Source organism: Silurus meridionalis, chromosome 11, assembly GCF_014805685.1.
Source record: "Silurus meridionalis isolate SWU-2019-XX chromosome 11, ASM1480568v1, whole genome shotgun sequence".
NCBI classification, from domain to species: domain Eukaryota; kingdom Metazoa; phylum Chordata; class Actinopteri; order Siluriformes; family Siluridae; genus Silurus; species Silurus meridionalis.
Genome location: NC_060894.1, coordinates 6,162,791 through 6,178,190, shown reverse-complemented (window position 1 = coordinate 6,178,190; position 15,400 = coordinate 6,162,791). Strand labels below are relative to the sequence as shown.

Genomic DNA, 15,400 nt, shown 5'->3' with positions numbered 1-15,400 from the left:
TGTGGAGGTTATTATACCAGTGAACAGAATAAGATGTTCAAAAAACAAACAAATTGCTCAGGTGTCCACAAACTTTTGTCAGCCCAGTGTACAAACCTGAGGTTTGCTCCAGTCTAAGAGATGCTTTGTAGTGTTTCTATGAATGAACGTCCTTTAAATGGACAGCAAGTGTGTGTACAGTATGTGTGTATGTGTGTGTAAGTGTGTGTTTTTTTTGGGGACTTCATATCTGAAGTCATATCTGTAGGCCATGTGGGTTGCTTGGAGTTTGCCTTTCACATGACAATGTTTCTGAGCCATAACAAAAAGACCTGAAACATTTCTCACAGCGCAGTTGGTTCACATGGAAGGTTCACTGAACCACAACTGATGCGAGATTTAATAACACGCTTTCAGAGGAAAGATAAGAAAGATGAAAGAGAAGCCAGCAGTCACTTATCTAAACTAATCCTAATACATTTGAAAATGGCGTTTTCGTTTAGTTGGCATTTTCGTTTTAGTCTCTGACTTACATCAGAGACTAAAACGTAATGCATGTTACAGTTGGAATTTAAAATAATTATTTTAGATGTTCAATATGGTCTTAAAAATCTTTAGGGAAGTCTGCATATTTGAGTCTGGAAAATTATGGAATTTTTTAATGAAAAATGTTTGGGAACCCAGGGAACAGCCTACACAGAGGACATTCAGCAACAGGCCGTATTATTATAATCATTTCCATTTCCTGCTGTCCCTTGATTGGCTGATATAAAAAGTATTACATTGTTGTTAGCTCAAAGTAAGGTTTTAGGTCTTTGTTTTGGCTCTGGAACATCTTGATGTCTGGTCAATGGAGAACTCTGACTCTAAGCAACCCACTTGCCCTACAGACAAGAACATAACCACGTTATAATAGTTCTCACCTCATTCAGAGAATTTAAACCCAAAGCAGCAATCCAGTGTAAAAGCTCATGTCTTCACGAAGACATGCTCATGACTTTTTCCGCAGTCCCGCTCGATGCTAACTGAGCCACTCCGAAAGTGATCCTCTAAACTAACATTACAGGAAGCTCACATTACCCTGATGGAGTTTAATCAAAGTGCGCTTAGACTCACCTCCTAAATGTTGTTCCACCAGGAAGTGTTTTGTGTAGTAAATGATAAATTGGAAAAACCTTCTAGATCTTGACCTTCAGCACCGACGCTGATTTGACCACAGGAAAGATAGGGGAAAGGTCAAATGTGCTGTGTGAAGTATGTGTTGGTGTGTGTTTGGTGTATGTTTGTGAGAGACAGAGAGGGTGGGGAAGATAATAGGATCTGGGTGCTCCTTTTTTTTGTCCTGTTCTGTTTGCTTTTCCAGACTGCCGACGCTCGGTCTGCGTACAGTTCATTAATAATTAAGACTGAAGGTGCTCTTTGTGGAAGATGGACAAAATGAGAGAGGATGCGAGTAAAGAAGTGAACTAGAGAAGATAGAGACCTCGGTTATCAATCTTTTAGTCCAGTCAAAAAGAAGAAATAGGGGCCACCAAATGGCAAATAACAAAAGTTGCTTCTTTTTTTGAGTCACATATGTGTTAAAAAAACTAGCTTTACATTTAGCTATACCCACAAACCTTCATTAAAAGGCTTAAAATGGTGCCTAATTATCTTTATTTTGTTAGTGGTTCTTCATATTTCCTCCAGGGCTAGCTAAACACTCAGCCTGATTGTTATTGTTGTTTTCTTGCTAGCATTTTGGCACAATTTTAAAGACAGAACCAGCATGTTAGCTAGCAAACAAATACATGCTAACAACCAAATTACCTGCACTGCTCTTATCATTCCCACTGCTAAAGCACATGCTCGGAGCTCAGGCTGGGTGGGTTTTTCAGTCGAGTCAGCGAAACGAGCCGTGTGTTAAATGTCACTACGAAGGTGATGTGTAATGAGACACCTTCTCCTCCGAGAGAGTGGGACTGTAACATGGAATAAACTCCTAGGATGAAATGGAACCACAGAGTATTTCCTTTATTTCAGTTATAAAGTGATGCACAAGGAATTTCACATAAGGTATATATATATATATATATATATATATATATATATATATATATATATATATATATATATATATATATATATATATATTCGCACATTTTTAACTGTTCTAAATGTACCTCAAAATGAATACTTTCAAGTTTTTAATACTCTAATCAACATGGACAAATATTGATGCTCTATGCAAAGGTATGTTTATTATTAGTGAAACCAAACTCAACATAGAGCATGAAGACCAAATAATCTTGTAAAATTACTTGTAAATGTTTTAAGTAATGATGGTGTTTTAAATTCTAGACAGAACTTTTGCTATGTTTCCACACAGACGGTTTTAATTGCCGCATGTGTGCAACTTTGGTGCTTGATTTGAGACAAAGTTCAGTAATCATTTACATTGGCACAAATTAAATCAATTAAAAGAATTAAAAATGGAAACTTTGAATGAAATAGTTTACATTTTACATTTAATATGTAATTTTCTAAAGATATGATCTACTTAACTGTTTTACTTATTTTAGCATACTTTAACAAATGACAACGAAAATGTTGGTAATGACAGGAAGTGGCAGCAATTTCTTGCATGCGCAAAACAAAATCGTGTTTCGGGTTTGGAGTGAGTAGCCACAGTGTCACTGCGTTCAAAGTGTGAGGCGGAAAACTAAACAAACTTGTGGTCCACCACTTATTATGTTCATGAGATTGTAACTATGTTTGAACGTAAAAAGGATTGCATTCGGTAAACATGTGCACCGAACCGAAATAACTTTACCGAATTGGTTCAGTACGAATGTGGTACGAATGAATATATATATTATATATATATATATATATATATATATATATATATATATATATATATATATATGAATTAAGCACCAGGGTTCAATGTAGCACCAGGGTTCTGGAGGAACGTTGTCTCATTTCACTGGGTACTGCGTCAGCCATATATGGTAGAAATGACAATAAAAGCTTCTTGACTTACATATATATATATATATATATATATATATATATATATATATATATATATATATATATATATATATATATATATATATATATATATATATATATATATATATACTGTATATACATACATACACACACACCCACACCCACACCCACACACAATAGTAAAAAAATTTTTTTTTTTACTTTTTCTCTCCCCGCCTCAGCACCGCGAGTAACTCGACCCGGAGCACTCCCACTTGTTCACCCGTCCTCCGTAAGCGCCCTCGCTCTCCGGTTCCTCCGAGTGCAGACGGAGAGAACATGGTGGAGAAGAGCTCCGACCACTCGTCCGATAAATCGCCCTCCACCCCTGAGCAGACGGTCCATCGGCCTTACAGCCAATCAGGAACACGCACTGGGAACAAGAACTCAAAGGTGATCGACACCACAAACACAGACTTATACACATATACACACAAATACTTGCAATACACACAATCACACACAGACTCACAATGCACACACTCACACATACATGCAATACACACACTTAAGACACATTTACACACAGACATGCAGTATAGACTCATAAATGCAATACACACATTCACATACACACAGACACGCAGTGCACCCATACACCTATACACACATAGATGCAATACACACACTCACACATACGCAATACACACACATAATACACACATTTACATATACACACAATACATACACTTTCACACATGGATACACAATACACACTCATGCATGCACTACACACATTTACACATGCATTTACACACATACACATGCAAAATACACACGCACACACAAATCCACACACAGACACATACACACACAAAATACATACTAATACAATTCATACACATACACACATATATTCAGTACACACACATGCACACAAATATGACACACACACACACACGACCTGGTTCTATTGATATAAACCAAAAATGAGACATGTAGACTTCCTAATTTAAAATCAGATCAGTGTGTGTGTGTGTGTGTGTGTGTGTGTGTGTGTGTGTGTGTGTGTGTGTGTGTGTGTGTGTGTTCAGGAGGGTCATCATCATCATCATCATCATCATCATCATCTTCACATCTCTCTCTCTCTCTCTCTCTCTCTCTCTCTCTCTCTCTCTCTCTCTCTCTCTCTCTCTCTCTCTCTCTCTCTCTCTCTCTCTATCTCTCTCTCTCTCTGTCTCTTTCTCTCTCTCTCTCTCTCTCTCTCTCTCTCTCTCTCTCTCTCTCTCTCTCTCCCCTCTCAAACACACCCCTTCATGATTGTCCCAGCAGCTCACAAGAGCAAAACACACCAACAACCCAAACACACAATAGTTCACTATGTACAACTGTAAGAGTCCTGTACATGCAGCTTCTCTGTCTGAGTGTCTAATGCTAATTTTGTTGTTAATGTTGATCTTAATACTGTCATGTTTTTTGTTAGTTTGTGTGTTTTGCCCTCATCACTCACTTTCATTTACAACCTACACACTGTACATTTTCTTTTTCCATCTCATAATTCCTTTGTTCTTTTCTCTTTCTCATGCATGCTAGTTATACAAGAGATTTTCCAGAGTAAGCATCTCACTTTTCCGCGTTCTTCTGCACCGTGTGTGTGTATATGTGTGTATGTATGTGTGTGTGTGTGTGTGTGTGTGTGTGTGTGTGTGTGTGTGTGTGTTTGTCTCCCACATCCTTACCCAAGGGCTCCTCATCTTCATTACATTAACCTGTTTCTATCCTAAAAGACATAACATTAAACATGAACTAAAAAATAAATAAATAAATAAATAAAAAATTGGCCTTCATTCTTCACCTCTAATTGTCCATCCTCTACCAGAGGTCTCTTCTCAAAATAAATAATAAAAAAAACCACCATCCATTCAAAATCTAAAAAAAAAAAATTATTACAAAAAGTAAAAAAAATAAAATGAAAAATCAGTAGTCTTGAGACTGAGGGACAAAAGAAAAAAGATAAGAAAAGAAAGAAAGAAAGAATTAGAATTCTAGCACTTCACCCAGCCATGAGTGTGAGTGATGGGAAACGTCCCAAATCCCCAATCGGAAGACCACTAAGCATTAGTGAGTGCTTAAAAGGATTACTGTATTATGTGTGATTACTGCATTAGGGAGAAATATTGCCCCTCAGTGGCAGAGCGGAACAAGTGAACAACTGAATCATTACTGGGTTACTTTTATTTACACTCACAGCTCATCAATTATTTCATTTATCATCATTAATTTAGAGAAAATAAGAATCATATTATATTTATATAATATATTTACTATTATTATTGCATTCCAGATTCAAGATTCGATTCAAGATTCAGGATTTTATTTGTCACAAAAAAAAAAAAAAAAAAAGGTTACATGCAGAATACGACACTGAAATGTAAACCTGATCGGCTGTTTAAACATTGTGCATTAAATATAGAAAATATAAATATAAAATAAGAGAAAATATTAGAAAATGTATTAATGTTCACATTAATGAATATAAATGATTATAAATGATTATTATTTATTTTTTGGTAATAATTGTATTAAATATTTAATAACTCATTTTTTAAATGATGTGTGTTGTTTTAGATTATCACTAAATATATAAAAGTAGTGCGCAAAAGTCTTGGGCCACTATTATATTTGTAGTTTCAGCAATGATATAATGAAGATACACAATTATATCTTCATTCATCAGTAGAATAATATTTAAAATACAGGAAATGTTTATGCAGTAATAAAAAAACAGAAACGAAATCGGAAAAAAAGTTTTATGAACTAAATTGGCAAGTATTTAGTATGACCTTCCCATACAGCAGGAACCTGGATGTCGTGAACCTAAATCGCATGAAACCCTAATTAACGTCATTGCTAACATCTGTTAACATCCTACATCTCATAACATCCAACTATGTTTTGTCATATTGACTGCTGTGAAAAAAAGGTCAGCAGGTTTGTGGAACACATGCTTGAGCAATACATACACATGCTGTGTGAGTTTCGTTCATTAAAACTTACTAATAAACCAACTTTCATTCAAATCATTCCACAGATGCCACAGATCACAGAATTTGACAGACATAAAATCTTTTTTTTTTTTGCATCAGCGAAGCCACTTTCAAAGGGGAATCAGCAAAGAAATGGGATCCTCCAGATGTGGTATTCAAGCTGTTTTGAATAATCAGGAGAGTTCAGGGACAAAGGAAGTACTGGGAGGCCAAGAAAACAAAATCTGATTAGAAATCTCTCAGAGTTTCTTCTTTGAGACACAGGAAGAAGTCCAGCAAGGCAAAAAAGCTTGAGCAGAAGGCTAAGATATGCTTAAGCTTACAAATATTGGAATGACGATTAGTGAAAAACTGTATTATCTAGTGATGAATCAAGCTTGATATGTATGGATCGACAATACAGAATGTCAGAAGAAGAGTTAGAGAGAGATGGAAGAATGAGTGCTGGAAGCCTTCAGTGAAACATGGTGTACACCAGGGGTCACCAGCCTTTCTGAAACTGAGAGCTACTTCTTGGGTACAATTAATGTGAAGTGCTACCAGTTTGATACACACGGTTTTCAGTTTGATCTGAAATAACACATTTGCTCAATTTACCTTTTATTATATGCTATTATTAATAATTAATTATATTTATCTATGTGAAGACACTGATCATGTTAATGATTTCTCATAATAATTATCAACAATGATTTAACAAAGTAGGAAACAGCTATTTTTAGAAAAAGCCCACGGGCTACTCATGTGGTCCTTGCGGGCTACCTGGTGCGACCACGTTGGTGACCCCTGGTGTAGGGCCTGTCCTGGTTTGGGGTTTGCATTCCTTCCATGGGATCATAATGCTAAAATGCCAAATGTTGATGAGATCATGAATGCTGAAAAGTAGAGACAGGTTTTAATTCATCATTCCATTCCTCCTGGAAAGCTGCATGAAAACGACCCCAAGCACACTGTTAATGTTAATTATATTTGGAGAGAAAACCAGCTGATAAAACACTTGACAGTCATGGACCAGCTTTTAAAGAGTCCAGACCTGAACATTACAGAGGCAGTATGGGATCACCTGGAGAGAGAAAGACATAAAAGACAACCTATTTTTGAAGGAGAACTCTGGGAAGTGCTGAAAACAAGCCTGGTATTATATTCCAGAAGATTCCTTTCTAAATACTTCATTGCTCACATGCTGATTTTTGCCTAAAATTAATTTCAGAAATCTTTTTGTTTGTTTGTTTGCTTTAACAAATTTCCTATATTATTATTATTATTAGTATATACTGCAAAAAATAATTAAATTATTAAGAGTCATGACAACTAAATAATAAATAAATATATTAATTAATTAATAAAACTGTTATTTAATTGAATGGAAATGAATGTTTTATAGTTGCTGCTAGTTTACAGGGTTATAATAAAATATTTCTATTAATGGACTATTTTGTATTAATAGACCTCACTTCAATTCATAATTATTTTAATAACTTGTTCTAACACTTTTTTAAATATATGAATGTGAATATAATTGTAATTATTAAGGTTATTATATAAAAAAATAAGTTATAAAGTTCCACTGAAAGTTGAACGTATTTATGATGTTTTAATTTCTAAGTGTGTGTGATATGTATATTATTATATCGTATATATTATTATATTTTTCTTTACTAATAAGTGCCTGTGTATAAATGGTGCTATTATTATAGTTTATTATAAATGACTTAGTAAGCGATTATTCTGGCCTCTCCTGAACTCATACACTTTACAACACTGCCCTCTTTTGGTTGCGACTGTGCACATCTGCAACAATACAGTACCTATGCTTTAACCACGTCTGGATCTGTGACACTGATGTAAATAGAAAGAACACGCAGTTATACGTGCAGGTCTGAAGCGTAAACTCGCCATCATCATCATGCTGAGCTAAGCACTTTCTGAGTTCTAGTTTTCTCTCTAACCTCTGTTTCTCTCCTTTTATTTTTCATTCCTCTGACGACCAAACCAACAGAAAAGTCAAAGCTGGTACAACGTAAGTCTCCCATCATTTCTTCTTGCCTTGAGTTACTGTTTTAAATACTATTTATATATACACACATACACAAACAAACTATATATATAAGATTGTTAAAGTCTGAGTTCCTTCAGAAACTTGCGGAGGACCGCAAGTTTGTTTAGTCTCTGCCTCACACTTTAAGTAAATTTTTACATGAACTGTACATTGATTTTTGCAGTGTTTAGAGTTTATACCAAAAATAAGATTTGTTTTGCACATGCATGAAAACGCTAAAGAATCTTAAGCGTTTTATGTCAGTTTAAAAAATTTCTCCTAAAAAGATAGATTAGATTAGATTAGATTAGATTCAACTTTATTGTCATTACACATGTACAAGTACAGGGTCAACGAAATGCAGTTTGGGTCTAACCAGAGTGCAATAACAGCAAGTGAATGGAAATAGAATGGAAATATAGGACTATAAATAGTAATTTACAGATATATATGGTACTATGAATATAATATACAGATGGATATATATGTACTATAAACAATAATATACAGATGAGTATATATGTACTATGAACATGATTTACAGATGAACTATATATATATATATATATATATATATATATATATATATATATATATATATATATATATATATATATATAGGACACCTGGATTTTTCAACTTTTCCAGTGGTTCTTCCCCAAGGCTTCTTCCAATTGTATAGGATGTATTTAGTTGTAGATTCTTTCTTCACTTGAGCTATGAGGCTCAAACCTGTTCCAGCATGACAGTGCCTCTGTACAAAAAGCCAGTTCCATGAAGATACGACGTACTGTACATTGATGTGGACTGGTCTGCTATACAGCTCTGACCCAAACCATACTGAACACTTTTGGGATGAATTCCCTAATCAGTAGTAATTAATTTGTGGCTGAATGAGTATAAATCTCCTCAACCACACTCCAAAATCTGGTGAAACATCTTCCCAGAAGAGTGGAGGTTATTACAACAGCAATTTGGAATAGGATGTTTATAAAAGTAAATACAAACCTTTTGCTCATTTAAAGAAAAAAACTACAGTATGTTTTTTTTATATACTACATTTCTGTCCTGTTAGAGGAAGAGTGATGGATTAAGTCACAAAGGACTTGTGCTTGGAGATTCTCAGGCAGGAATGTTTTCCTGCGAAAAGGCAAACTGCAGAGCATCAGTAGCGAGGAGGAGAGCTGAAAGGCTGTGGTGGTGTTTAGACTCTCATTTGTAATGAGTGTAGAGAAAGCAAAGACAAGACGAGCATTGTGGAAAGTTGCTGCACTTGGGGTCATGTTGGCTGTGAATAGGCCTTTACAGTTTACATGAGTGTGATTGTTTGATAAAGACTCTTGAGCTTGCATCACAAACTCTCTATTACACATAGATTTTTCTGTTTGTTCCTACCCTTCGCTTTCACTAGCCGTGCCACACTCTCTCTCTCTCTCTCTCTCTCTCTCTCTCTCTCTCTCTCTCTCTCAAAATCCCACACTCGTTTAAGTCTTATCATTAGTAAGGATAAACCTCAGCACAGCCAGCAATGAATGAGTCACTTCTAGAAAAACATGATTGCATTATGTTTTACAAACTATATGGACAAAGGTATTGGGACACCTGACTTTTCCAGCCATGTCCAACCAGTCTATGATGTCTTTGGGTGTGATAGCATTTAATTTTTTCCTCCACTTGAACTAGAAGACCTAAATCTGTTCCACTATGACAGTGCCCCTGTAGAAAGCCAGCTCCATAAAGATATGGTTTACACTTTAAAATGTAGTGGAACATTTTCCCAGAAGCTATAAAAAAAAAAATAGGGACTAAATGGGCAATAGATTGTTAAAAATACAAACAAACACATACATCTTTACACACTATAAACATTTGTCCATATACCGTGAATTAGGGATGTGCATCTCCATCTCGATGCATAGCCACGATACATCAAAGATACACATGAAGCAGCTACCGATGCGATGCAATACGATTCACCCCTATTATAATGCAGTGCGATCCAAGTTCAAAAAGATTCAACACAACGCAATTTGATGCAATGCGATGCAATAGAAAAAAATATGATGCTCTGCAATTCAATACGGTACAGATAATTTACTTTTATCACTTTGGCTCAGACAGACAGCAAATCATACATTCACTTAAGTGCCTTTTGACTTCTGACGCATGGCCCTTTCACAAAGAGGTTCGGTCTTCAGGAAGATGCAGCTCTAACTCTGCCATGTTAATCTGTATTCTATGTGACTTTCAGGACACACCTCAGTCTCTTCATATAAAATATTATATATAAATACATATATATTTTACTGTTGCAAATATGTTAAAAATGATTCATTGTGGTACAATTAGCAACTATCCAGTATCCAGTGCACACTTCTTTTAAATTGAAGCATTACATCATTACATTTTATACCAATGCATATAAGTGAATCTTACCATCTATACTATATATAAATATTATTATTATTATATACATCAATCAGCCAAAGAATTGCTGAAAGTGGGGGTGTAGCAAGTGAACACTCAGTCCACAAAGTTGATGTGTTCAAAGCAGGTAACTAGGTAAAATAGTGACCTAGTGTAGATGACTAGATCATAGTTTGGATCAGAGCATTTTAGAAAACGACAGACCTTGTGAGGTATATTCCAGTATACAGGGTTTAATACTGACCAAGTGGTCTAAGAATGGACAAGCTTACAAGTTGACTAGTAAACAGGGTCCTAAGTGCCAAATTCTTATCTAACCACTAAGTCACTCAGAACCACTTAGCAAATATCTGCTAACATTCAGATTAGATATAAAATAAAAAAAATAAAAAAAATTATTAATACAGTCGAACCCACTTATCTATCTCGACCTCGGTTAACTCAACAACCCTATTAAGTTGACGTTTTTGAAGTGGAACCGCCAAATTCTCGCTTTGTCTTAGCATTTTTTTATCGGTTATGTCGATTTTTTTATGTTGCTAAACCCTGATAACTCGAGCACAAGGGGGGCAAATTTGCCACTTAACGTCAGGTATGTCAGGAATTCCCCTGCCACCCCCCGCTTCGGCGGCAGCATTCCCCGAAGCACCCTGCTTCTTCTCCCGTGCGGGCGAGCTCATGGCAGTCCTGCTGATCACACACACCTGACTCTCATTCACTCACTCATCCCATCTCCTATTTAAGCCCCTCACCTCCACACAGCTTCGGTCCGTTATTGTTTGTGCATGATCGTATGTGTTGGTTCATGTCGGTCTGTGTAATCGCGTATACATATCCCGCTGCGTACCCTTCTTTTCGGACTCCGCATTCTCTCAACGGCACCTCGGATTACCCCGATCCTGCTGTTTTCCATGTTCACGCTGTCTGCACCACGTTTATCCGTTGCTGCCCAGCACTGCGCTTTCCATAGCGCGGATCCGTGGATTCTCTACACGAACTGTCTCTGTTTTCACAGAACTTCGTGGACTGCGCTCCCGGAGCGCATCGCTGGATATTACTGCTTCGCTACAAGTATTGGTGGATTATCACCTGAGTATTCTCAATAAACTTTGTTTGCGTTTACTCCGACTTCCGCCTCCTTATCCACATTACAGGTTATCTCGATCCGCATGATCAATCAAACAAATCGCAGCAACGCTGTTGTGTAAAAAAAAAAACTCCAAAAACACGTGCATGCACATTCTCATTTAATAACACACATCATGTACATAAAGAAATTTCAAGCACGTTAATATATTGCCGCCATATTGGTTTTCGTTTATCTCGATCATCGGTTATCTCGACGCTTTTTAACCTCCCCTAGGCCCTCGACATACCCGGGTTCCACTGAAATGCAACTAACGATTATTTTGTTAATCGATAATTCAGACAATAAAAATTATTTGGATATAAAATGTAAATATTATTAGAGGTTTTGCTTGTTGACAAGAATTTTAATTATTGATTATTATTGATTTTATTGATTACTTGTTGCAGCCCTAATATACACCATTGTAGGGATCATATTTTATATATATATATATATATATATATATATATATATATATATATATATATATATATATATATATAACATTTCACATAATTATGTAAGTTGTAAGTTGGTGTGGAATTTTCTTCCACATATATTTATTTATTTATTTATTTATTTATTTATTTATTTATTTTACTATACTTTATCTATTTTAGGGAACATTAGCAGCAGAGCTGTCAGTGCATATCCTATTCACGCATATCAACCGGAAACAGAGTATGAACAGGATGCGATTAGTCGTAGTGAGACTCAGTTCATTTATACGTTAAGTTTCTCCTAAAAAAATATTCAGTTCTGTATAGAGCCCTATAACAGAGGGTTTTACTCTCACAACAAATTCAAATTAGTACTTCTACTAAAACTAATAACGGTTTGGGGAACATTTTGAGTACATGCACCAGGCTGATTTACTCTGCAAAATATGACAGTTCAAAGTAACTCGTAAAACAGACATAGGTCGAAAAAGGAGACCGATTTTGTGGATTTGTGGATTCCGGTTTTTAATTCACATTTATCTTCACAAAGGTTGGGGGGAAAAAATTCTTTGCATGGGCGTGCAATGTTGTTTTGACACAAGGGTTTTCTCCACTTTGGTTTTTCTGTTCAAAGCTCCCCGAGGCATCTGCACACCTACACCATTTGTGTTTTACAGACAGGATTAAGGCACCCTGATCTGTTTGACCCCATAAAATCTGCACAATAGAGCCTTTAGAGCAGGTCAGCCATCCAGATGTGGATCAGAACTGTTAGCTCTGGGTCTCCAAGGCAGATTTTTTTTTTTTCTTAAGTGAATTTAAGCCTGTTAAAGCCCTTTATTAAACCAATTATTGTAGAAAAAAGAGGCCCTGTAAAAACAGAGTCTCTAGATGAACAACAGACTCCTGCTGTAATTTAGGCATACAATAAAACCACTGCACTATTTCTTAAAAGTAGACAAATTCTCAGTAGTGTAGGGAAAGATAAATGTGGGTTTTTGGAACAAGTTGAAACAGACATGAAAGAAGAAGAATGAAAGCATAAGAGTATAGTGAGCTTTTTGTATGGACCTCCCCCAGCGCCTTTCCTCTTGAAGAAAGGCTCACTTGAGTACATTTACCCTTGTGAGGAAAAAGCGAGAGAGGGGGGAAAAGACAGAGAGTGATACAACTCTGTGGCATGACCCCCTCCCTCAGACCCATTCTTCTTGGGAAAGGGTTCACTGGAGTTCATTCACCTTGCTGAGGAAGTGCTAGAGAGACTGCAATGTTTACACTAAGCAAGGGAATGGTCTAAGAAAGGGGCGGTTGAAATATCATGTTATAACCAGGAGGACTACAGATTATATGTGAGCCCACAATCCCACTTTTTTTTTTTTTTTTTTTGTTTATAACATGAATTTGCCTGGTTCCTACAGGCTGGAGAAGAAACGGAATTCCAGGAAAAACTGCTCGAACTCCCTTTAGGAGTGTCACCATAAATCTCAATGTCCCTTTAGGGTGGAAGGAGGTGTGACAGCGTCCTCCACAGAGAACACAGTCGGACACCTCAGCCCTCTCTTCTGAACTTTTCTGATTGGTTTAAGTCAAGCCTTGTAGACTTCCCCCTTTTCTTCAGTGCACAAACATTCTCCGAGTGTCTCCTCCCATCCTGCACTGTTGTTTTCTAGGAAACTCGAAAGAGCTCTGGGCAAAAAGCTGTTGTTTTGGCTGCTTTGCTTGTTTTCTCAGGAATACTGCTCAACCTTGCTCCTTTTTATGGAATCATTCTTTGTGTTCAGAGCATTTTTGAACTGGAATTTTAAACAATTCCGACCCTTGGTTGAAGCCATCACTGTGCAAAACTGTACAGGACTACAAAAGTTTATTCTTAGAGGATTGGACTGCAGCAAGTGTAGTTTAAACCGCTTTTCAAAGGACAATTTCGAAGCAATCAAGGATTCTTCTTATATTTGATTAAGCATGATGCCAAAAAACAAGGATAAAGCAGGGTACAACCCATTGGAGGATCTTATGCATACACCAACGAAATGGGCTTCTCTTCTCTTCTGCTTCTCAAGGGTTCATGCATGATGCTTCTTATCTTCTAATATTTTATGTATTCCTGGTTGCCTGTTGAAATCCCACCTATTGTTTTGTTGGAATGTTGTACAAGTTTAAAGAAGCCTCATCAATAAAAAAACAACAACAACAACAAGCTGTTGAAAGTTCGATGTGGATTTATCTACAGGATTTCATTCTTCCTGGGTTGTACTGTGGTTTCCTGAGCCAGTCTTAAGACCTGCTACTCCTGTACTTTATTTGTAGTCTGGGGAATGAGTAAAGGCATGTAACCAGAAGACTGAGAAAGTTAGTCCAGTTGGTCCAAGAGCTATATTGTTCTCCAGAGCTTGGGCTTGGTCTCTGGACACCAACTCCCAAAAAAATCTTGAGGAAGACAGATTTTTGACATCTTGAAATTCGCTGCTGTCAATCAGCTGGGTTAAGAACTGTGCCAGACAACTCTTTATTTGGACTAACAGAAATGGTCAGCATGGAAAGCGAGACAGACTTGCTGTGTGACTGGGAGAAGGTTCAGCGCCCTGAAACGCTGCAGTATTGTTGGACTCAGTGGGAATGGGAGTTTGAGAGACTTCCAGCAGTAAGTGATCAAAGAGGAAACGAAAAGGTGGAGTTGTGGTCTTCAGTTGCTTGTAAAACTGTTAATGCTCTGATTCTCTTGCGAATGCACACTCAAGTCGCACAACTGGCAAACATTTCTCTTTGGGTTACTGTAGTATTTCCATGCTTTATGTTTAGTAAACCGGGGCACATTTATGTCATTGTTAATATTTCAGCAGATTCTGTAAGCTTTGAAACTTCTAAGTGTAAGTAATCATTATCATTCATTTAGAACCAGCAAATTACAGCTGTTTTTGCTTCTTCCATACAAAACATTTCAGCCATATTTTAACTCTTGAGTTCTGGTTATAATGTCCACCAGGGGTTGTGGGTGTGTTAGGGAGTATTTCATTATTTATTTATTTTTCTTCAGAATGGATGGGCAAGGAGTTCTCCTTAAAGGAGAGGAGTTTACTACCAAAAAAACTAGTTTCTTTCACACGTCCAAGTCCAAGTACATAGCTTTTAAGCACACATACTAGCAGAAGATGACTTAAAATGAAATGAATAAAAAAATTTATTCACCAAATGTCCTAACAAAATGTAACCATGGGAGCTTTCTGAAGAGAGAATAAGTCTGCTATTAAAATATATCCGTACCACTATCGATACTTAGGACTTTGGCACGTTTGATGACAATATATATATGGCCACAAATCAGGCACAACATTATAACCACCTGCCTAGTATTGTGTTGGCCCCC

The 15,400-nt window shown here is 36.6% G+C and overlaps 1 protein-coding gene across 14 annotated transcripts in view; it reads left to right on the top strand.

The window, feature by feature from the left end:
* Positions 1–15,400, top strand: part of gramd1ba (GRAM domain containing 1Ba) — an 83,443-nt gene that overhangs the window by 49,130 nt on the left and 18,913 nt on the right. For 12 of the 14 annotated variants that reach the window (XM_046861314.1, XM_046861309.1, XM_046861307.1 and 9 more), the window contains 2 exons: positions 3,198–3,408; positions 8,002–8,022. In XM_046861314.1, coding sequence (XP_046717270.1) covers positions 3,198–3,408; positions 8,002–8,022 — 232 coding nt within the window. Of the gene's footprint in view, positions 1–3,197; positions 3,409–8,001; positions 8,023–13,375; positions 14,705–15,400 lie in introns of those variants that run through there. The other 2 variants (XM_046861320.1, XM_046861321.1) reach the window with 2 other exon arrangements.